Source organism: Stegastes partitus, unplaced genomic scaffold (genome assembly GCF_000690725.1).
Source record: "Stegastes partitus isolate 25-593 unplaced genomic scaffold, Stegastes_partitus-1.0.2 Scaffold72, whole genome shotgun sequence".
Classification (NCBI taxonomy): Eukaryota; Metazoa; Chordata; class Actinopteri; family Pomacentridae; genus Stegastes; species Stegastes partitus.
The window spans coordinates 791,475-814,242 of NW_007577803.1; the positions used below are offsets into that span (position 1 = coordinate 791,475).

At 45.8% G+C, this 22,768-nt stretch overlaps 1 protein-coding gene across 1 annotated transcript in view; it reads right to left on the bottom strand.

Annotated features, from left to right (window-relative positions):
- The window catches only part of cdh13 (cadherin 13, H-cadherin (heart)), a gene marked incomplete at its 5' end in the record, with an annotated part of 203,020 nt that overhangs the window by 12,483 nt on the left and 167,769 nt on the right, over positions 1-22,768 (bottom strand). The window contains 2 exons of the mRNA XM_008276457.1: positions 629-847; positions 4,328-4,561. Coding sequence (XP_008274679.1) covers positions 629-847; positions 4,328-4,561 — 453 coding nt within the window. The remainder of the gene's footprint in view (positions 1-628; positions 848-4,327; positions 4,562-22,768) is intronic.

Below are 22,768 nucleotides of genomic sequence, written 5' to 3' on the forward strand. Positions count from 1 at the left end.
TTTTGCAGGATGGGATGGAGGCTTGTCATGCAGACGATGCTAACAGAAGGATGCTAACGGGGTAGCTTGTCAAAGTAAAATCAATCACGAGCTTTTAGGTTATCATTTATTATCTAGTTGTTCGATTTATGTTCATGTAGTTGGGAACGGTCACTTTCCTGCAGCGTAACGATGGAGGAGTTTCCTCAAAAGGTGTAAGAGTCGACCAGAGAGGATGTGTTTACACCCCTAAAACGTTTTTGTGTTTGGAAAGATGCAACAAGGTTTAAACTACTTACAACAATAGAAAAAGAGTTTGTGATCACTATAAAAGCTGTCAGATTTTCACTTCTTCCTTGGAGGAGAGAGAAGTGAGGTCTCCAACGTGTTGAGGAATTTCCCATTGCAATTATTTCATCTCCATATTTGTGAACATTGATTGCGGACAATCCGACAGTGTGTTTGTCTCATTCAAGGGTAAAACATCTCAGACAATCTGTACAAAGGAACCTCCGTGTGAGTTTCTACTGTTCCCTGAGACCAATCAGTTGCTTTGCTTTTCCATGAAACTCTCCTCAACGTGTGACTCGTTCCACCTGAAAACATCAACCTCACCTGGAGCTCCGTGCTGACGTGCGGCGTTACTTACAGAGTAGGACAAGCAGGAGCGTCGCGAGCAGCACCAGGAGGCTGTCGCGGTGGGAGTGGGCCGAGCTGCAGTGCATCTTGTTCTTCTTGCAGATGCACACCTGAACTTTCACCTCTGTGTTGTTGGACAAAGGGGGCACGCCTGAGTCGGTGATGAGCAGCGGGAGCTGGTAGTTGGCTTTCTTCAGACTGTGCAGAAGCATGATTTGAGAGTGTGTGGCTGTGGAGGAGACACAGAGGGGGAGGGGAGGGAGGGTTTAAATGGATTGGATGACTGGTAATTGCCTGTCCTGCATGCATTGTCCATTTATTCTGCATTAACAGCCACCTACTTTGCAAAGGCAGAACTAAATGTGTGTATTACAACTCAGAAGTTGTGCGCCTGGAGAAACTGGCTGCCGAGCCATTCCTGACAACTGAAGCGACAAAAATTGGCACCACTTAAGTTGCGTAAGGTTGTTACATTTGGTTGCATCACACTTTAAAATTCCTTAAGAGACACAAGAGAAAACAGGGGGAGCCGGTTCACTTCATGCTGAAACGTGTCACAACATGCAAAGCTGCACATTGTGGCTGTTTTCCTGCCAGGGCTGTTCCTCCCAGGTTAGGAAACTTTAAGCTTTGTGTTTAATTAGAAAAACGACACTGTCTCGCATCGCGCTCAAAACAATGTCAGGAGGCGACGCTAAACAGGAACAGCAAACATGTGACAAACACCGAGTTCCTTCTGCGCGCCGTTTATCGCCGGCGCTCAGGCTCGTCTGTGTGTTCTGAAAACGCCAGATTGCCGCATGAGGCGCAGATTTTCCCTAAAAAGTTTCTCCTCAGCGTGTGGCAAGTGAACAAACGGCCGGTTGTCAGCGCTCAGATCTGGTTCCACACGATCACTTGGATGCTGGTTTAAACAAATAAAACAGGACAGCAGCTAATAGCGTGGACGTGGCGCAGATAAAAATCCAAGGTGAGAATACATTCAGACTGGTGACAAACTGAAGCGTTTCGGAGCCACGAATCTGCATGAAATCTGTTGTTCCAGCAGATGTTTCTGTATTTTGTGATGGTGTAACATTTAAATCTCTTCTAGCTGTTATTCAGGTTGACATCTGGCGTCTGCGAGGACCACGGCGCCGCGAGGAGGGAGGGGATTGTTTTGCCGAGCGTTATGAAGTCTCGTTCATCTTTTCCATAAATGAAGTCGGCGGAGTTGGAATGCTTCCACTGAGAGCAAAGTGTAAAGTGGGCGAACCTCATCTTATACTTCACTCGGATCAGGAATGTGAGAAACCTCTGAGTTCACCTCGGCTCTGATTTATGCCCCCGACTTTCTACATGTCGGCGCTGACCTACAAACCCGGATAGTTCCTGTTGGTGTTTTTTTTGGAAGATCTGATGCAAATCGAGGTCATGACAAAAGCTCGCAACTTTTCCACCTTCGATACCAAATCATCCATCCATCATCTCTACACCTTAATCCTCACCAGGGTCATGGGGGGCTGGAGTCTATCCCAGCTGACTCAGGGTGAAGGCAGGTTCACCTGGACAGGTAACCAGTCTATCACAGGGCTACACTTAGAGACAGACAACCAAGCACACTCACATTCACACCTACGGACAATTTAGAATCACCAATTAACCTCAGCATGTTTCTGGACTGTGGGAGGAAGCCGGAGAACCCGGAGAGAACCCACGCTGCACGGGGAGAACATGGAGACTCCACGTAGAAAGATCCCGGGTGTTCTCACCGGGACGTGAACCGGCGACCTTCTAGCTATGAGGCGACGATGCTAACCACCAAATTATCTGCCACTAATTTACATGGAAGCATACACCACAGGAAGAAAACAAACAAACAAAAAAACACGTGAATCCACATCAGTCTCTTTGAGTTATAATTACGTCACTGTCTAAAATAGTCCAGGCGTGTTCAGACAGGAAAGGGATGCAAACTTCTAAGCTATCAAGCCAATTTTATTCCCTGAACTTGAACTTTGTTTGCAGAAATTTAAGTTTAAGTGACAAATAATATTAAGTTGATGCAATCACCAGTTTCATTACGTCAACACAACCCGTCTACATAATGTTTAACAGGCTCATCTAAGTCAGTGTTTTAGATTTTTATCTTGCAACACCTGATCAAGCTTTGGGCCATTTCAGCTTTTTCTCCACCTTAAATAGTGTTAAAACTTCAGTGCAGTGTGACAAAGCGTGGCTCGGAGCGGTGCAGGTGGTGACTGACATGCTGTGTGTTTGCCCCTCTGGGCTCACTGCAGCTGTGTGTTCTCACTGCTGAGGCCGTTCAGGACTTTAAACAGCTCCCAACGTTCTCCTGCAGCTTCTATGACAAAGACGGGGAACGTCGAGGCTCGCCAGAGAGGAAACGAACCTCTCGTTGGTCTGTGGATGTGAATCCTGCTACCTGGAGAGACTTTATGCAACTTTTAGTGCTTTTTTTTGGTTAACTTTTCAATGCACATGTTGCGTCAACCCATTTACTACAGATTTAATTCTACAATTTGTCAGCTTTATGCGGCCTTGAGCTTTTGGAAGGTTAGTGAAGCACACCGGCACATCATATCAGTCTGCTGTGGCCTTAAGAGTACGAACAGCCAGCACTCACAACATCACAATATCCAATGCATTTAAAAATATCAACACAGAAGCAAAAAAAAAAAAACCTTCTCTTGGCATCTGAACGCAAAGCAGAGAGAAAAAAAACAATTAAAACTGCTCATCTTGTTACATAACCATACTACTGCTGTACTATGGAGGGGACTCCTGTGTTCTGCTGCTCCAGAATAGAAGAGAAATAAAACACCAAAGGAGGGATGGAGGGCCTTGACATTCCCCCGTGCTTTTAATTGTAATTACATCTGGAAGTAGCCACAGTCAGGACACCCAGATTCCTTCTCTGATTTCTGGATTCAGAGCTGCACCTCCACACACACATCTGAGACGAGCACAGCGCCAGTCCATTTCACTGGGAGCCAGCTCTTTCTCTGCCGGCCCTATCTGTCTCTTCCAGCGGTGGTGATTGAGGAGTGTCTGTACCTCCCTCTCCTGCTGTCAGTCACAGCTAATACCTCTGGGCAGGTTTTAGCTCTGGACTGTCACTCAAACACACACAGACAGCGCTGTCGGTCATGGAGCCCTGATTCGATGTCTTGGTTGTCTGTCCGTCCTCCTCTTCCTCCTGCTGCTGCACGCTTCTCCCCGATTGCAGCGTTTTTCTCCTCATCCTCATCATGCGATCTATACGAGCGGCTGAGACAGCTCTGCTCTATATTTTCGCGCGGCGTCGCATCAGCAAAGCGTGGCAGGTTATAAAATTGCACTCTGATGAATTGACCCTTGAATATGCTCGGATTGGAAGTGACGTCAGCGCTTTGGCAGTTTTCTCTCCTCGCCCTTTTTTTTCTTCATTTATTTTTTCACTCCTGAGCTCCCTGGGGTGCTTTCTGGCAACTCAGTGAGAGCAGTCTTAAAGCTCTGGGTGGAAAAAAAAAGAAACACAACAACGGGGAAGCGAGAGTGACTCACACGCTGCTCGGTGCTCAGCGTTGTGGTCGAGGAGGTTATTGTTGGAGAGCAAATGGACACCTCTGCCTCTTGATGTATGAAAGACGTATCGATTGCCACCGAGTGCTGATGCTTTTCAGCGGTTCAAGAGCGTTCAAACATCACTTCAAGATGAGATACTCACAGTTGACCCTGGTGACCTTCCATGTTTTGTCTAGGCCGGGCTGTTTTCCCAGCTCTATCTTGAAGGGTGCAGCGTTGGGCGCCAGGTCCTTGTCCCAGCCTCCGACGATGGCCACGTTCATGTCGTGGGCGTCCTCGCACACCCGCGCTACCGACGGCACCACGTAGGGGGCGTTGTCGTTGTAGTCCTCCAGGTAGATGATCAGCGTGCCCGTACCTGTGGCCGGCGGGTTGCCTGGGAAAGAACAACATCCACATATCAAGATAAGGAAAGGACAGACGTGTTAATGGATCCCCTCGTGCTCGGTTCCAGGCCCGGATGCTCATCAACATGTGGAGAATGTGAAACGGAACGACGTGGCCAGATGTGAACGGAGCAATAATGCAAGGCGGCTGCAGTAAAACATGATGCACTCGTGATTATTCTGAAGTAAATTCTCTGTTCGGCGTTTCTCATTGTGCCAAATTAAAAACGCTTTCAGCTGAAATCCGAGAGCAAATCAAGACCTCGTGCTTTTTTTTTTTTTCCTCCCGCTCAACAACGAAATGCCACTAAACTTAATAAGATCAATGCGGCTCAGCTGACCTAATTTAACCCAACCGATACAAAAGCATGTGTCATTTTGGTGTTGGAGGAGCATGAATCACAGCGTCTCGTGTTCTGCAAAAGAGCGTTTTGACTTGGCATTCGGCCGGCTTCTGTGTTTGGATGAGATTACACGTTATTGAAGGATGCTGGGTTAAAAAGCGGCTTGGCTCTTCTCTATTATGGCTCTCTGTTTCACTGCGATTAGAGGTTATTAAAAAACCCACATGGCATCCAATAACAGCTCCAGAGGTCAGTCAGCAATTAACACCTAAAGACAAGATCTGTAATTGGAAAATGGGTCTCCTCCACCTTTTCAAGGTAAAAAATATATATATATTTGCAGACAATTTAGGGCAGACGGGGGAGAAAAACAAGTCCAGATATATGTGCAATAAATGTCAAGTGATGCAGGAATGAAATCCGGTCTGGCTTTTTACGGTGCCGCTGCAGAAAGCAGCACACGCCGAGCAGGAAATGTTCCCGCCGTGAAATGCTGATTAGGTGAAAGTCAAGTTTTTAAGGCAAACATTAAAAAAAAATAAACAAGAAGAGGAATAACAAGGACGCATGAATTTGATGAGGTAAATGCATCCCGGCTTCCTAACAGGCAGGTTTGATCATTTTACCCTGATGTGGATAAAATAAGGCTTCTATCGCTGCTACAACACATCCACCACTCAAGAGAAAGACACGGACGAACAGCGGCTTCTTGTTTCCAGCCAGCTCGGACCATTTCTTCTATTTTGAGCCTCCTTATCTCGCCTGTCCTTCATCCTCCCGCCCGTGACCCGGAAATCGATCTCAGCGCGCCATCTTGAAGGTTGTCTCGATTCCTGAAATGTGTTCTCCAGCAGAGGAGAGGCTTGGAGCTGTGAGCGAGGACGAGCTTTATAACAGAAACACAGCTGGAATATACAAACCCAGTCTACAGACGTATTTATTATCTGTCAGTCAATCACGATTTATGTCGCTCTTTATGTGTTTATCACCCTTTCGTCCGTCACGCCTCTCCCAATACGCAACAAACTTAGAAATAAGACATCTGTACATTCTCGTCACATCGTGTTTTGCTGAGAGTTGAATTAAAACTCAATGTACGCTGTCAGTTATCGTGAAGGTCATAAAACGCAGTGGTAAGCTGTGACATACGTCGTGTTTAACTGATGCAGTCGAGGATGTTTTTTTTTTTTTTGTTAAACGCCTCTTTCTTGCCTTCTCTGCTTGCATGTAAGACGAAGGGCAGGACTGGTCGCAGCATTAAGTGCATTAAATCCGGCTGCATCCCATTTAGGGGACGTCCTGCTTTTGTTTGTTTGCTATCATGGCTAACCGGCTATCCCACCAGCTGCAGCTACATCAGACAGGATGCTATATTTTAGATTTTTTGCTTTAAGATGCCAGTTTTGCTAAACAAATCTCAATTATGCATTTAATTGCTATATGCAATTAAAACTGTTTGTCCCGAGCAAACAATCAGCGTCCTCAGCTGATGGTCCTGCAGAATATTTGGACTGCTATGTGGAGCTACTGAGGAAAAAAAGCATTAAAACCCTCTATGACTGCTTAGTTTCGGCACCTTTAAGGAGCAATAACACTGATAAACATCCATCTCTATGAGGCTGTCAACATTTCCCTGAATGAAATAAACATCAGGGGAAGACGTCCTCACCCTACAGTCTGATAACTTCCAGGATTGGCCTCCACAGGTGAGTCAATAAATACAGTTATTACCCCACTAACTAATATAATTAAATTAGTTATGATTTTCTTTGGCCGTGGAATTAAAATGTGGTTGTTTTAGCCGATCAGAAATGCAGCTTAAGTCAGAGGAAACCATTCCTCACAAGTTCAACTTTGTGTTTTTGGCTTGAGAAAGTCTAAGTTAGAAAAACAACACACCGTCCTCCACGTCTGTACATCCTGAGCGTCGCTCATTCTGCAGCCCCGTGCTCACGATTCAGCACGTAAAAAATCTGAAGCCTGACAGGCCGCCACTCCTAATTACACTAATCTGTAGCTGCACAAGGTCGGTGCACGTTTGGGAGGAGATATATTTAGCAAACGGTCATCCGGATGCACTGAGGAACCCTGAGCGCTACACAAAAACCTTTTCACACTTCCTCCCAAGGAGAGCCGGTGGAAACTTGGAATAAGGCGTTTCATTTACATATTGTATGCATACAGCGCCGCTGTAAACAGCCGCTGCATTAGATTTATCCCGCAAATCCTCTTTCTGTACATGCTCAACAACTGCTTACCTTGGAAAATTCCCAAGGCTAAATAACAGAAATATCAAATACCCCTGAAAATATCTGAAATGAAAAATTCCCCTCCGCCATCCCGAGGCTTTTTATTCAACTCTCGAACAGAAGCAACATAAAATGTTGCCCAGGCAGCTAAATCCCTCTGGCAGGGTGATGGAGGCAACTATCCAAGCGGTAAATATTTACTATTTGTGTAAATGCGCGTCTGTACTGTATGTCAAATATAGTGAAACCTTAAAGGCATGTGTAGGAGCTGGATGTCGAGGAAGATGGCAGCAGCTTCATGAAGACACCGGAGCGTCCACACGGGCTCACGAGGCTGCTCCCACCAACCCACATGCGCCGGGGTCAGAACCAGAGCTGAAACGCTCTCACTGCACCAGAACAGACGTGAGTAAATATACCTCTAAGAATACCACATGGGTGCAGCAAATAAAGATTTTCAGTCAGAACGGAGGACGCAGGAGAGACGGATGATGGACGGCAGATCCGCATCGCCTTCAGTTCACCTGCAGCTTAAACACTTCCTGTTCCTTTATGGCGGAGGATCTATAACCGCTGAGAGTGTTTAAGCAGATAATCACCGCCATCTAAGCTGAAAACTTTAATTTCATTCTCTGCTGTTAAAACCGTCAGAAAAGACTGCGATTTGCGAGAGATGGTGAGAAATCAAACGTAATGGCGGCGAGCTTGGCATTTCTGCTGTTTAATAATCGTGAAATTACTGCAATCTCTGCGCCCGCTCCGCTCCTCTGTATGCAGTCGAGGAACAAAACAAAACAGCAAACAGCCCTTATATACTGTAGATAAGTAGGGCTGTGACAATATCGGCGGCGGCGGATCAAGAGCGAAGAGGAATTACTTCAGCACAAGCAGACAGCAAATGTGTTCAAAAGCAAATCAAAGACAGTAGCTCTTCAGGCGAGGCCGTAGATAATCTATTATCACTCGAGACGTGAGACCGAGCGAGGCTTCGGATCCCCCCCCAGTCGGTGAGAAAGATGCAAATTTCAACCCATTTGTAGTGGGAGAGGGTGTCTCTGTGCTTGGCTAACTTTAAATGAAGCTGTTTGTCTTCCTAAATGAATACTCCTCCCCACACCTAATCACTCTATTTCTCCGCCGCTCTCCTCTCCCACTCATCCTCGTCTCCGTCGCATGGCGCCCGTGTCATCATCGGCCTGCCTCGGCATCAATGGAGCTTGTCTGCTGGCCTCTGCTTCACACCGCTTTGTCACCAAAGTTGCGGTTAAACACGCCACAAGTTTCCGGAGGAGACAGGTAATTCACGGATGCATTGTTACACCTCTGCGTGTTCGGCGCCACAAAGCACGTAAAAAAAAAAAAGAAGTAAAAGTTGGTGATATCAAAAGAAAAAAGGCTTGTTTTTCTTTTTTTTTCTTTTCCAAGTGTAACAGACGGTCCTCTCTGTCTCTCTTTGGAGTTCTACAATCTCAATTTTCACTTCTGTAAAAAAAAAGAAAGAAATAGCACCGCGACACGCCGAAGAACACGGAGCACAAATTGGCCACATCAATGCAACGCGGGATTAAAACGGAGACGGAGGTGCGTCTCAGGAACCGCGTGTGATCCCGTCATTTAAAAACTCTCTTCCTCCCGACTCAGATAAGGACCGAGCTCGGAGTGACTCGCACAATTATTTTCTTGTTTTCGCAATTGCGGCGTTCCTGAGGCGCCTTGTCTGTCTCAACCATCTCGGCTCGTAATGAATTAGCAGCCGCAGGAAATAACGGGTGTTCATGGCAGTTTAATAGTTCCAGGGTCTGTCCCCCCGTATTTAATTTCACGAGCTCCACAGTTCCCGTAAATTACAGAGCTGTATGTATATGAACGTGTTATTATTGAGCTCTCCAGTGGCTCCGTCGTGATTGAAGATTTGTTCATTTACTTTGCTGCTTTTCTGGCTTCGGAGACTTGAGGGAATTATTAATGATGCAGGCAGAAGATTTGAAGCTGCAGCAGGCAGGAATTTGGAAGAAGACAAAAAAAAAGAAAAAAAAGAAATGCTAGAATTTGAAAAACTAAAGTCCTCCTCCAGAAGCTCTTCCCTCAAACAAAAGCTTCAAACAGACAAAGAAAGTCGAGCTAAAGGTTTGTTTGTGGCGTCACCTTGGAGTCGAACCCCATCGTCCCGTCTGACCCAACACACTGCCGCATCCTGTTTAGCTGTCGGCTCTATAACTGTCTCCAAGTAACTGCTGAAGTCCTAAAGCCTAAGTTGGAGCTCGGTGGGGGTCCAAAAGTCGAGCTTCCTCTCAGACCGTGTGCTAAAAGGTTAGCATGAAATCTGTTGCAGAGCAATGCCCCAAAAAAACCGCAAAGACAGAAAAAGTAGAATTAACCAGACCATGCTCGTGACTGGGGCTGCAAGGTGGATCAGTGGTTAGCAGATCCCCGGTTCACGTCCCAGTGAGGACACCCGGGATCGTCCTGTGTGGAGTCTCCATGTTCTCCCCGTACAGCGTGGGTTCTCTCCGGGTTCTCCGGCTTCCTCCCACAGTCCAGAAACATGTTGAGGTTAATTGGTGATTGTAAATTGTCCGTAGGTGTGAATGTGAGTGTGCTTGGTTGTCTGTCTCTAAGTGTAGCCCTGTGATAGACTGGTTACCTGTCCAGGTGAACCTGCCTTCACCCTGAGTCAGCTGGGATAGACTCCAGCCCCCCACGACCCTAGTGAGGATTAAGGTGTAGAGATGATGGATGGATGGATGCTAGTGACTCTGCAAAACTCTACTTTGGCACCATGCTGCTTTGCAAATGTAAAACTTCTGAGGTGCAGAATTCATCACAATTAACTCTGATGATGGTGTTTCGTGCACAGTTAATCATTGTTTAAATTCATCCTTCAGACGGCACGAACGTCAGCACCAAATGTACCTGCAATCCATCTAAAATGTGCAAAGACACTAAAACAGTAATGTCAGTAGGACCAACAGAGTCAGTTGGATTCAGCCTCTGGAGATCATGCATGTCGGTATAAAGCAGCAGTCAGCGGCAGTCCGACTCCTGCTTCACCACGAGCACGACTAAAACTCTGCAGCGCCGCTTTGTGATGCAGTGTGTATTTACTGGGAGAGACATCTCGCTGCTCTCTCCATGCCAACTTGTATTTATTACAGTCCTTTTCCCTTCAGCACTGGTCAACACTCTGTATTGCTGCGTGTTGTAAAACTCAATCCCAGCATGCCTGCAAGGAAAATATAGGTATTGTTGAATCTAATGCGATTCAGTTGGCTCAGGGTGCAGGAGTACACGTATTCATCCTGCACACCGCTCAGCGTCCGACGTTCGCTTTGGTTGGAAATCTCCCTGCGAGCCGAACGACGACCGTCTGAAGCCTTTTGCACTGGATGTCGTCCGTCATGGTGCCAGTTTAATTAAAGATGTATGAGGTGTGCACGATACGTCGAGTTTGTGAATCCAGAATCTAACTTCTCTGCTCACGCGGGTCAGTCGATCGATGTGGAGTTCACGCTGGATGTAAACACCGAGCTGCTGGTTGTGATAAAGTTTGGTTGTTTCCTAAAACAAGACGGCTGTAATCCTGAAAAAGAAAGACAGGCGGCGCTACTTTTTAAACTGAAATCGCTCTGCTGACTTTAATTGTTCATTTACTCGTGAATATGACGAACTTATTGGACATTTTTTATTTTATATTTGAAATTTCAGCAGCTCGGTGCCTTTTTTTATTGGCAGAAATTAAGTTTAGCTAATTATGCACTTTTGAATATTTTATTTTTTTCATAAATTAAAGAAAAAAAAAAGGAATTCTTTGCTTTCTGCCAAAATGTGATTCTAGAACGACGGCTCATAATTCTGAATTTTATGTCTCATAACACAGATTTGAGGGTCAGCCTTCATATTGGGTAAAATCACATAAATGTAGATGGAATCAGACTATTTTATCTTTTCTTTTTCTTCTTCCTTCACACTCTTTGTTTAAGGTTTAGCTCCGGATAAAGTCAGAAACTTTTAAAACTCGTAATCTCAGTAACTTCTTCATTCAAACGTCGAGTGTTTTTTTTTTTTTTCTGTACAAATGAGATAATTAATAATGTATTATTTTCACTGAAAGATTTAACACCGCAAAGCTAAAATTAACTTTACTCAAGTGGGGGATCGATTCTAATAAATTGGTTTCAGAGCAGGAATTACACTAATTAGCCAACGAGATTACGTTTAATTGTCCCCATCAAAGTAACTCTTAAATATTAAACGGAGCGACGCCTGGGAGCCGGTTCAGGCAGACGGCGCCGACGTGACAAACTCCACTCGGTGGATCGTAAATATCCGACGCAGGCTTCTCGACGCGGCCGCGGCGGCCAATTTCAGATGATATCTGTCTGCGATGCTAAACAGTCGCAGGAATCAATCACCGCAACCATTTCTGTTAAAGCCTGTTGAAAATGTTTTCGCTGCTATTACAGTGTTTCAAAAGCCTCACTTTCACCCAGGAACCACCTGTGGGCTGTAATTTCCCGGCTTTGTTCTGAGAACTGTTTGCACGGTGTCAAAGCGTAGCAGCCAAACACACGGTGAGCGCGCGGTACACTCTGTAAATACCTGCCGAGAGCATCCGCAGAGACGCTGCAGCGCGATACGCTCGAGTTGGTGTGATATACACATCGTAATCCATTTCCTATATTAACAGTATCGCTGTTTTAAAGTAATAACGCAATCATCATTTCACAACAATGAGCACTCGGAGGCGACGGAACATCCTCTGCTTTACTTTGAATCCGCTGAAAATCAAGCACCTGCCACCGAAAAAGTTAAAACAATCATTTAAATTTCATCCTCTTTTGAAGTCAGTAATACATCAAAAACAGAAAATACCAACGGGTACGCAATTGAGCAAAACACCATTTGCATAATGTCTTCCAGCAAACAGGGAAAAAAACACAAAATGTAAGGCAAACTAGGAACATAACGGATGTGAAATTGTTCCATGCGGCGCTGGTTAATCGACCCGGAGTGGGCAGAATTTTGTGAATTACTTGACAAACAGACACACGGTTTTTAGATTTGTGTTGCAGCCACATTTCTGCACATACAGGCAGCACCGATGCAGCACCGACGTATAGGGCGAGGAAAATTCTGGGCCGCATCCATCCCTCAAGGCTTTGCTCTCTTGCTCCGTCTCTATCGTCCAGCACTACTCCCGACACCTCCACCTGCCCCCGGCTGGCAGTTAGACAGCCCTGTTATTCTCCCTTCTGCCCAGAGATGAGAGGAGCAAGCAGACTGATTGACTCCTGGGGCTGTCAGGGCTAATCCACAGCTACAGGCAACAAAGTGAGCTTTCTTTCTCTCCCTTCCCTTTGCTTTTCTTTTCATATCTCTCTATCTGCTGCCTCCCTCCCTTCCCCTGAACACTCTTTTGCTCCCAACACTTTGGCTTTAGGCTAATGCTCTCTTTCTGTCTGACTGTCACTTTCTGTTGTTATTGCTTTGTTTTTTTGTTCTCTGACTTTTCTTTCTTTTCTTTTTTCTGCCCACTGTTGTCGAAGAGGAATGAAAAACAGGGTTGTGACCAGCAGCAGTTTGAAATGTACCAATTTCTGGCCCTACATGGCATGTTGAGAATAAAATCCATGATCTGTTTGCACCGGGTCTTTCCTCTCGGGGGGAAATGTGTTGTAGCAATGAAGTTTTATGAGAGGAGGTGAGGACAGGGAGCACAACAAATTCGAAAGGGGGAGGAAAAAAAAAAAAAAAAGTACTGCTAGTTCCATTTTCATTTTTTTGGCAAAGTCATACCGTTGATCAGTTCTCCTCACTGTGAAATAAGTCTGGCTGCTGCACTGGCCGACGGTCAATTCTCAGGTTCCCCACTTGTAGAATTGGTCAAGGACAAAGCCCAAACAAGGCTGCTCTTATCTGGCGACGTTTCTTTTTCTCATTAGAATAACAATTACATGCCAGGCCGGCTTAGGTACAAACAGCCAGCGGATGATGCCCTTGGCTGAAAATATTCAGCATTGTTATTACGATTATTATTTTCCTCCGCCACATAAAAAGCAGATGATGAAGGAAATGAAATAACAACGAGCGGGGACGAGAGCCGGCAGCCGTGAGGAATGGCTCATTGGAAAATGTCACAATACATCACGGTACGGCTAAACAGGCAGGAAGACTAATTCACAGGTGGACTCCGGCAAAGGTAACAGAGGGGGAACGGGGAAAGATAAATGACGGTAAAATCTAACGACGAGGAAGGGAGGAGCTGAGAGCGGGCCGGAGTGATTCTGAAAATTATATGATTATATGAAGTGTCGACGCCGCCGAAAGATTCCTCCTGAATCCGGTTAAATCTTTGCTTCGTCACTTTGCAGCGCGAAAGAAAGAAAGAAACAAGTTTTTATTAGCTGAACCTGAACAACACCGAGTCACAACCAGCACATCAGTCACACATCAACACAGCGAGGACGTACTGCGTGTTTTCTTTATTTTGGTTTGTATTAAACACCAAGATGCTTTGTTGAGTTTAGAAGTCAAAAATGGAGGGCCGCCGCTACAGCTCACCTGGTAGGGCTGGTGACCCATGTACAGGGGATGTAGTCCCCGATGCAGCGGCCATGGGTTCAAATCCTGCTCATGGCCCTTTGCTGCAACCCTTCCCCCATTTTCCTGTCTCTCCTTTGACTATCCTATCTAACAAAAAGGCCAAAAAAAAGAAGACAAAAATGGATTCCAACAGGTTCTCCAGACCAGAGGAGAAATCACAGCTCAGAATATGAAACAAGAAGAGACAGGAAGTAGAACTTAACGTAGTAGCACACAGGAAGTGAACTAAGGCTTTAAATAAGTTAAAAATACTGAGGCTCATCTCTTCAGGGCAACAAGTCAAGGAATACTTTGGAAGCATCCTACAATATCCTAAATTAGGGAAGCAGTTCATTTTTTAAATTGGAAAATCTGAAACCCTGAATGCAAGTTTCAATGAATTTCAGTTTCATCCTGAGATAAATGAAACAAAACAGCGAAGAGAAACTTTGCAAAGTCCTCGTGGATCCGCCCGAGTTTCCGACGTGACACAAACTTGGGAATTTCTGACTTTGCTTTGAGAGTTTTACGAGTGAATCTTACTCAAATATTGATCAAATGTGTCTGATGGAGATTAGATTTTTTTTCCTCCCATTTCGGTCCAAAGCAAGAAAAAAGCGAGAGCAGTCAAGAAACGAGCCGGTCCGAGATAACAGACGCTACGGCGCCTATAAACACTTCACAGCATCAAGGAGGAAATATCTGGTGCTTAATAAATTGTGAATAGATTTAAATATTTAAAAACCCTCCTCACAACTCGTCCCAACAAATTTGTCTTTTAAAATGGCTTCGATGCAACTCTGGTGTCTCCTTTAGGATCTCTGAAGTCCTCACCATCGTCTCCACCCACACCTCCACTGATCGCTGCAGCTGGAGCACACCAGCTCGTCTCAAACACTAAAGCTGCTCTGCGCTATAGCAAGATGTACTATTTCAGTCATTCTTGTTTTAACTGGAAACCAGTTCTGAAGAAGACTAATATTAAAAAAAAACCATCTCACAACTTGATGAATTTGGTTCCTTTGGTATGAAACTCTGAAACGTCTGAGTTTGTGCTTTTGAAGCCGTCACGGTTCTGAGGCAGGAACACTCGTTGGGTTTTTTTCTCATCATGTGTCGTCTAGCATGTAAAACAAACACCATATGGACATGACAGGAAAAAAACACAACTTGCTTTTCAGCAGAGATAGTCTTACAGATGATATTTAGAATTTAAAAAAGCAGTCATACATTCCCCCTCGGTTTCCTCTGGAGTACGCGTTTCATGGAAGAGGCAGATGCTGCTACCGCTGTGCGCTCCGACTGGAAAGCCGACGGATTCTGTATCGTATCTGCTCTTGCATTTCCCCCCCATTCTTTTCTATCCGTCTTGCCGCCGCCTAAGTCCCAGACCTTGTTAAAACTCCCTTCTGATAACCCACTTCATTCTGTCCCATCACTCATCGGGCTCCTCGGGGCTTCGGCAAACACTATCACATGACACCCCGCTAATCTGATTGGCTGATCAGAACTGTAAATGAAACCAGCCAGAACCAATTACAATAGGCACAAGTCATTAAGAGAGATGACTTCGGGGAGGGAAGCGGTGCTGGGGACAGGTGCATCGCTGCTACTCTGGCAAATTACTTTCAGAATAGAGTTTGGGTTATCAGTCGCCGACTATTATACCAAGTGATTGGAGAAGGAGGGTATTGATACAGCTTAGAGTGGGTTTACACTGGAAGCTATTTTTGTGCTAATTAAACACCAAAATTGCCCTCTTTGGGAGATTTCTTGTTTTGGTCTGCTCCCAGAAAAAAAAAAAAACAAGCTCTGCTAAAGAATCCTTCCTTTGATAAGCTGCCAGATCCGAATGAAACGGCGTCGACACATCCAAGCGGAAAAACTTTCATTAATCAAGCAGTTAAACTCACACTATTCACAGCACTGAAGCAGGACCTGGATCTGAAGCCATAGAAAGCTCCTTTTAAACCGTGTACCTGTAAAAACAGCAATAAAGCTAAATGAGACTCTATATATGCGCCGGCTCTCACCTGAACCTCGTTACCATGACGCAGGACATTTTCCCAATTCTTTTTTAAATTGATGATGGACCCCTTTCAGGGAATATATTGACACTAAGAGGAGAAAAAGCACAAAGGTAAATAAGACCCACCGGTGAGGACTAAATGCTGTTCAGAGCGCTTCAGGTTCAGGTCTGATGTACTGACCCTGCGTGGCTTACTGGCATTCTCCAGCTAATTAATGCCACCAGTGATGTTGTTGGGAACAACTGTGATACCGTCGCACCCAGACATCCTGTCACCTGCCTGTTTGTTATGACATTTATCCCATTTATACCTGGATTTATCTGTTTCTAGACATTCTAGTAAACGCTCACTAAGTGTTTTTAGCATCAACATCTGCAGATCGTCTGGTTTGCACCGAGAGGACAGCAAAAACATCTGTCCTTCAAAAAAAAAACAAGTGCTGCAAACCCTACAAGGAGCGCAGGTAGAGTCTAAAGCTTTGCAATGAGCCCTAAACACAAAGAGCTTCAGCTGACGGGGATTTAATTAGTTCAGGAGATATCTGGTCATAAAACAAAACACTGAACAAGTTTGTGGCCTCGTGATGGAGGAACAGCAACGATTCACCAAAGTCATTTGGTTTTATTGGTAGTGGGCCTTGAATCCAAAACTTAAAGACCTCCTCCAGTAAAAATCTGGTTTTTATTTGTTTGTTTGACCAGGTTAACATGTCCATAAGGTGGGTTTATATATATCACGTGTGAAAGACATTTTAACAGCTGGGTTGACGTACGGAACAAAACTAAAGTATCATGTGGGACGGAGCAGAATCAGTTTTTATGATGTTTGGTGAAACTACTGCACGACTTTGAGCAGAGCTGTGGGTGAGCTGGTGTGCTCTAGGCAGGAAGGGATTATTTTAGTGGATAAATATGCAACTTTAATGCACATAAATAAGTTGTTTGGAGGTAAAATCAGTGGTCAGAGGATGACCGATAGCTGTAGAGAAGCTTATTAAACTACATGTTGACTTCTGCTCACAATGTGGGCAGAGACAAGTTCATGAGAACACTTTTTAAGGTATAGATGCAAAGGCCCATGACTCAAACTCCATTTACTACACACATATTAGATGTAAACGTGAGTGTAACTGGGGCGTTTTGGTCTTGTTCACACTTCTCTTGCTTTGCCTGTTTGGATCCTGGACTTTTTAGATAATTGTTATACAACACAGATGAGTAAAGGATATATAAGTTCTACCAGAAAAAAAGAGCATCCAAAGTTACAATGAACGCACACAGCAAACGAGTTAATGTGGCGATTTTTCCCACGCACAGACGGATAGGGAATATCACCAGTATAACTTAGCAGTTTCCTGCAATTTCTAGTGCAGAAGGTGTTAATTGAGGTGGCCTTTAGAGCAGCTTAGAAACTGCGGGGCTGTGTAATTAATACATCCTGCAACCCCTGCACGGCAACGCTCCCACACCGGCTCAGACGGATAAACACACACACACACACCCCCCCGATATCCAGAGATGGCGCCTTCCACTCTTCATCAGGAACTAAGCCTCTGACAGATTTCCTATGCTACGCTAATGACATGCTTTCTAGATAAACTGAGAGACACTCTCCATCAGCCGTGTTTTTGCCTGATTCCATCATCTGACTTCATCTTTCATTATCTCGCCCTCTCCATCTCCACCACCCACTCATCTCATTTCATTTGGATTCCTGTCATTAAAGCTACACCCTGATAGAGATGTGCCGGGCGAGGGGAGGAGGGTGCAGGGGAACTTTTTAAATTTTAATCATATTGAATATACTCATTTATTTTTAACATACCCAGTTGTTTCAGCGGTTTAAAAAAAAAAAAAAAAAGGCGAGTAGCCCGGGTATCGCTGCACTCAGACGGAGGCTCCCTCGCTGAGTGGGCAGAGGCGTGTTTGTTTTAGTGTGCCAGGCGCAGCGATAACTTCTGATCTGTGGATGAATCAGTATTCCAAGGACACGAGAGAAGCAGGGGCCCGATAACAGGCAACAACAGAGAAAGACGCCTCTTCCCTGGCAGAGCCGAACAAAGGTATTCTTTAATCACACACAAAACGTGAGCCTGTTTACAAGGCGGCGACTTCCCCAAGAGGTTCTGCTACGAGTCGAGAAATGAAAGACGGAGGCAGCCGGGGAGGGAAGAGAGAGACGACGGAGGTTGGGGAGGTGGTGCTAAAGTGCTAAAGTGAGAAAGACACAGTGAGTATTTGGGGTTAATGAGGCAGCGCGGCAAGACAGGGGAGGCAACAGAAGGCAGAGGCAGAGCTGAGCTGTGATCTTCTGTGCCTTCCAGAGCATATCCATTACACCGCCATTATCTTGGGTCAAGATGTCTCGATTCCCTCACCCTGAACCCTCGCCTCACGCTGGCACCACCTTTGCTTATGCTGCTGCACGGGGTCATAATTGATTGGCCGGGCAAGCACACATTTCAGTAAGGTAGTTAACCTGCCCGCCCCCAGTGGCTGCCTCCATAAAGGGATTGACAAGTGAGAGATATATAGATGGAGTGAGCGACTTTAAAACAGGAAGAGGAAGGTGAGTAAACACTTCCAGAAGTCAAATAATTGGCGTCGGTGTGTCATAAAACCTCCCGTCTTTGGCTTTTCTCATTTGTCTCGTAAAGGAAAAAAAGAAGAGGAAGAAATAAATCACTTCATTTCTTTGTCCTGACATGTTTTTAATTTTCACCTATCACTGTTCCCTCAGCCTCGTCTCTTGAGCTTGTCTCATTTTCCTGCATGTTACTCGTTGTGTCTCCTTGACACTGAGCCTCCTGTTACTATATTTACCGTTCTATTAGACACAGTCTGTTCTTTGGCTCTTGCTCTCTTGGCTGTGCTTTAATGGATCTTTCTGCAAAGTTAGAGCAGGGAGTCATGCCCGATTCCCGAGCATTCAATGTCTCTGCGTCTGCCGAGCAGCTCATTCACAAATCTCATGCTAATCAAACATTGATCCATCGATAACTGAATTTGAGCTCAGCGGAGAGTCGCGCTTAGCTAAAATACGCTTTCCCTAAACACCGACACAAATGCAAAAGACTACAATTTTCAACTCTAGCCTGTTGTGCTCTTCAGGCCCGGTGCAGCGAGCTGACACGGTGGCTCATCATGCTGTATTATCTCCCTGCTGTAGTCTGAGGCAGCCTGATCACAGCTGGCTAAAGACACAACACCAGTCCATCTATCTGCATTTAGCCTGCCAGGCTGCCTCGCCGCGCGCTCGTGACATGACAGGCGCTTAGCAGTCAAACCGCCGCATCTGGGCCGGCCCGAAACCGGGAAATTACTCAGCCCATTACGGCAATGAGCTGCACACTGGTTCCCAGCACTTAGTACGGCAATGAGGCAGCACAACGGGGGCAGCCGTCACGCGAGGAAAAAGGAAGACGGACACATGTAGCAACACACAAACATGGGCCTGCACACACACACACACACACACACACACACTTGTGCTGCTGACAGCCAGCTACCGCCGTCAGTCTTTTTCTCTTTCCTGAGAGATGATGAACCCATTATGTGGACCTGTCACAGAGAGATAGATGGACACACACATTATGTACACACACACACATACACACACACACACCCGCCGCCGTATTTAATTTTACATCCATCCGAGCACCAAAGAGTTTTGTTCTGTGACCCATTAGAATTCAGCCTCCCCTCTCCACTTTTCCTTCCTGCTTTTGATTTAAACCAGAGGGGATGTGATGTGACTGTGATGAATGCTGCGACTTATCACATCGCTCAGTCTGACTGCGCGTATGTGTGTGTGTGTAATACTTAATATTCCTGTAATTAACAAAGCTCTTTGACTACGCACAGGTTGTCACACTGTGATCCAGATAGACAGACACGTGTGCACAGCCTCGCTTCTCAGTCTAAATAGAGGTCTCTCCTCCGTACGGCCATGTGTTCAAAGCAAACACTGCTTGGCTCTTTTGTGCATTACTGAGAGTTTTTAATAGCAGGTTCGGTGGCAGCCGACGCTGAAGATTGCGCGTGAGTGTGCGCCGCCGTGCTTCAGACGACTGGGGCTTTGATAATGTATTCATGCCTCCCAATGACAAATGGCTCCCACCAGGAGGCGGTTTAACATTTAAATGAGGAGCAGGCGAAAACACTGAACCACAACACACAGCAGTGAGTGGATACACAGGAGCAGGGCCAGAGAGCCCCTGCATGTACCAGGACAAAGACATTAAAACCCACAATGAACACACACAAGTCGGAGGCACCCACACACAGACACGAGTACCCGCCAACGCTGAATACAAACAACTAATGCGAAGGAAGGAGAAGGGGGTAAGATAGAGGAACAGCTGGCGTCCCGGTGGGGAATCAGGGAGCAGAAGGGAATTTGCTGGCGCGCAAAACCAGCAGCTACTGATCAGAGTTTATATAAACAGCCCGTCAAGCCCACTGCTCACTCAGGTTGGAACAATATCCCCCTCAAACAATACTGTGCCGCGCCGTCGGCGTGCCAAGTGCTGCTGCTGCTGCTGCTGCTGCACGGGCAACAACTCTGTGACTCACTAACTCAGAATCACATGATGACAGGAAGTCCTTTGATTGACTGGCGACCTTTTCAAGGTGCACGCCGCCTCTCGGCCCACGTGCACAGCGGGGATATTCTCCAGCCCTCCGCGCCCCCTGACAGGATAAAGCAAGTATAGCTAGTGGATAAACGATGGGAAAAGAAACGCAATGAGCACAAATGCAGATGCAGGGAGGACCATGCAAACAAACACACTCTCACATGTATGCGCATCGACAATCACGCTCAGGTCTGTAACTTCACACATCATGGGGTGACAAATGGCTCTGTCTGCCTCTCCTGCAAGTGGAATTGATTACTATGGTAACAGAGAGTCGCCTCCAGACTACGTGCTCGCCGCCGCTAATCCTCCGGCTGACACGACCCCTGACCTTGACATCAGCACCTTGTTAATCCGCCACAAAACTTATGAAGTCGTCCTCCTCTCTTTTATCTTTCCTTTTGTTTTGCCCCATATCTGTCCGCGGTCCTCGCCTCCTCTTCCTCCGTCTGGACTGGAGTCTCTCCCTGTAGCATGTTCGCTCCATCACTCTCCATCTGTTGCTGCCCAGAGGGCTGCTCGAGCTGACCTGCCCTCATGCTGCTAACCAGCAGCTACAGTCAGTCTGTCGCTAACCATGCAAAACACTTACCGAGAGCGTGCTTTCTATTTCAAGCTAACACGCAAGGTCAGATCGGCTAAAACGGGCCCCGGGACTGACCCGAGACATGGGAGGAAATACTGCTTTCAGAAACGCTCTTGTAGCTTGAAAAGGGGAGGCTTTTAATCGAGTCAGTGGCACAATGCAAAACTTAAGGTCAGCTTACTTTTAATTTTGAAAAATATTCTTCAGTAGGTAAAACTCTGAGGGCATGGCTGGCGCGTTAGATTTTAGTATTAGGTGTTAAGAAATGTATCTGCAAGCGGTGAAGATAAATGTAATCCAGAGTTATTAGAGACCTCGCTCTAACCCCGTTGGTATATACTTTTTCCCAAATCATTTTTCTCCTTTTATATAGGCGTCTTCTTTCACCTCCTCCTTTTTTCTGTGTAACGCTGCTCCGCTGTGTCTCAGCCTCCTCCTCCTCCTCCTCTCCACAGCCGGGTGAATAGGTATTCATTGGAGGTCTCCACATAAATATAAGGATGAAGATGTAAGGGTCAATCGATACCCGGTTGGTAGTCCACATGGGCTGGTTGTCATACAATCATCGCACAGTTCGCTGTGGGAAAGGAGCAAATTTGTCCTGTCAATGACACAGCATGCATGAGCAGAGTGGAGGCAGGGGTCAAGCAGGTATCAGTATTCTGCTCATATTTCCACCTCGTGAACACGCTCAGCCGCACTGAGCTGTTAACGGACTGGGATTTTTATGGTTCTCCTCGCCTACATCTGTGAAGGCAGAAAAAGGAACAGCACAGAGACGAGTGCTTCTAATCTATTTCACCTCTTGGACGTATGTAGGACGGAGTGCAGGTGGAGCTTCATGTTTTGTCACGTTATGTCAGTTTTGTTTAATGTTTTAGCTCATTGGATGGTAATGCCAGTTTGTCAGTCTGTCTGACCCAGATGGAAATATCTCAACAATGTGATTGTTGGATGGATGGACATTAAGGCTGCAGCATTCATGGTCCCCAGAGGATGAATCCTGGTGACTCTGTCAACCCGTTGACTTTTCATTTAATACAACCAGCCGCTCAACGTCAACGTGAAATAGTTTGAAATCTAACAGGAAATGTATTCAGACAGAATTTCTCTTTCAGAACACTCAGATATTCAAAGTTTGTAGACGCTGTATCCTTAAACTTTGGAGAATCCCAGATTGATTTTCTTCTCTGGCGCCACTATGAAGTTGACATTTATAATTCTGATTTAAGTGTCTCAACAGCTGTTGGATGGATTGTCATGAAACTAGCTACAGGCAGTCCATCCATCCATCCATCCATCCATCCATCCATCCATCCATCCATCATCTCTACACCTTAATCCTCATGGGGGACTGGAGTCTATCCCAGCTGACACAGGGTGAAGGCAGGTTCACCTGGACAGGTAACCAGTCTATCACAGGGCTACACTTAGAGACAGACAACCAAGAACACTCACATTCACACCTACGGACAATTTACAATCACCAATTAACCTCAGCATGTTTCTGGACTGTGGGAGGAAGCCAGAGATGCAAACTCCACGCAGAAAGATCCCAGGTGTCCTCACCGGGACGCGAACTGGCGAGCTTCGAGCTGCTAATGCAGCTCTATTTCTTAAATCATTCTGGGCGAGTATGTTGAGAAACTAAACCAATGTAATGAACATTACAAACATTAAATTTGCCCAAACCTGCAGCAAACCTTATAAATGTGTCAAAAAAATAAATAAATAAATTAAAAAACGAGAGGTTCTTGGTTCTACTGGGGA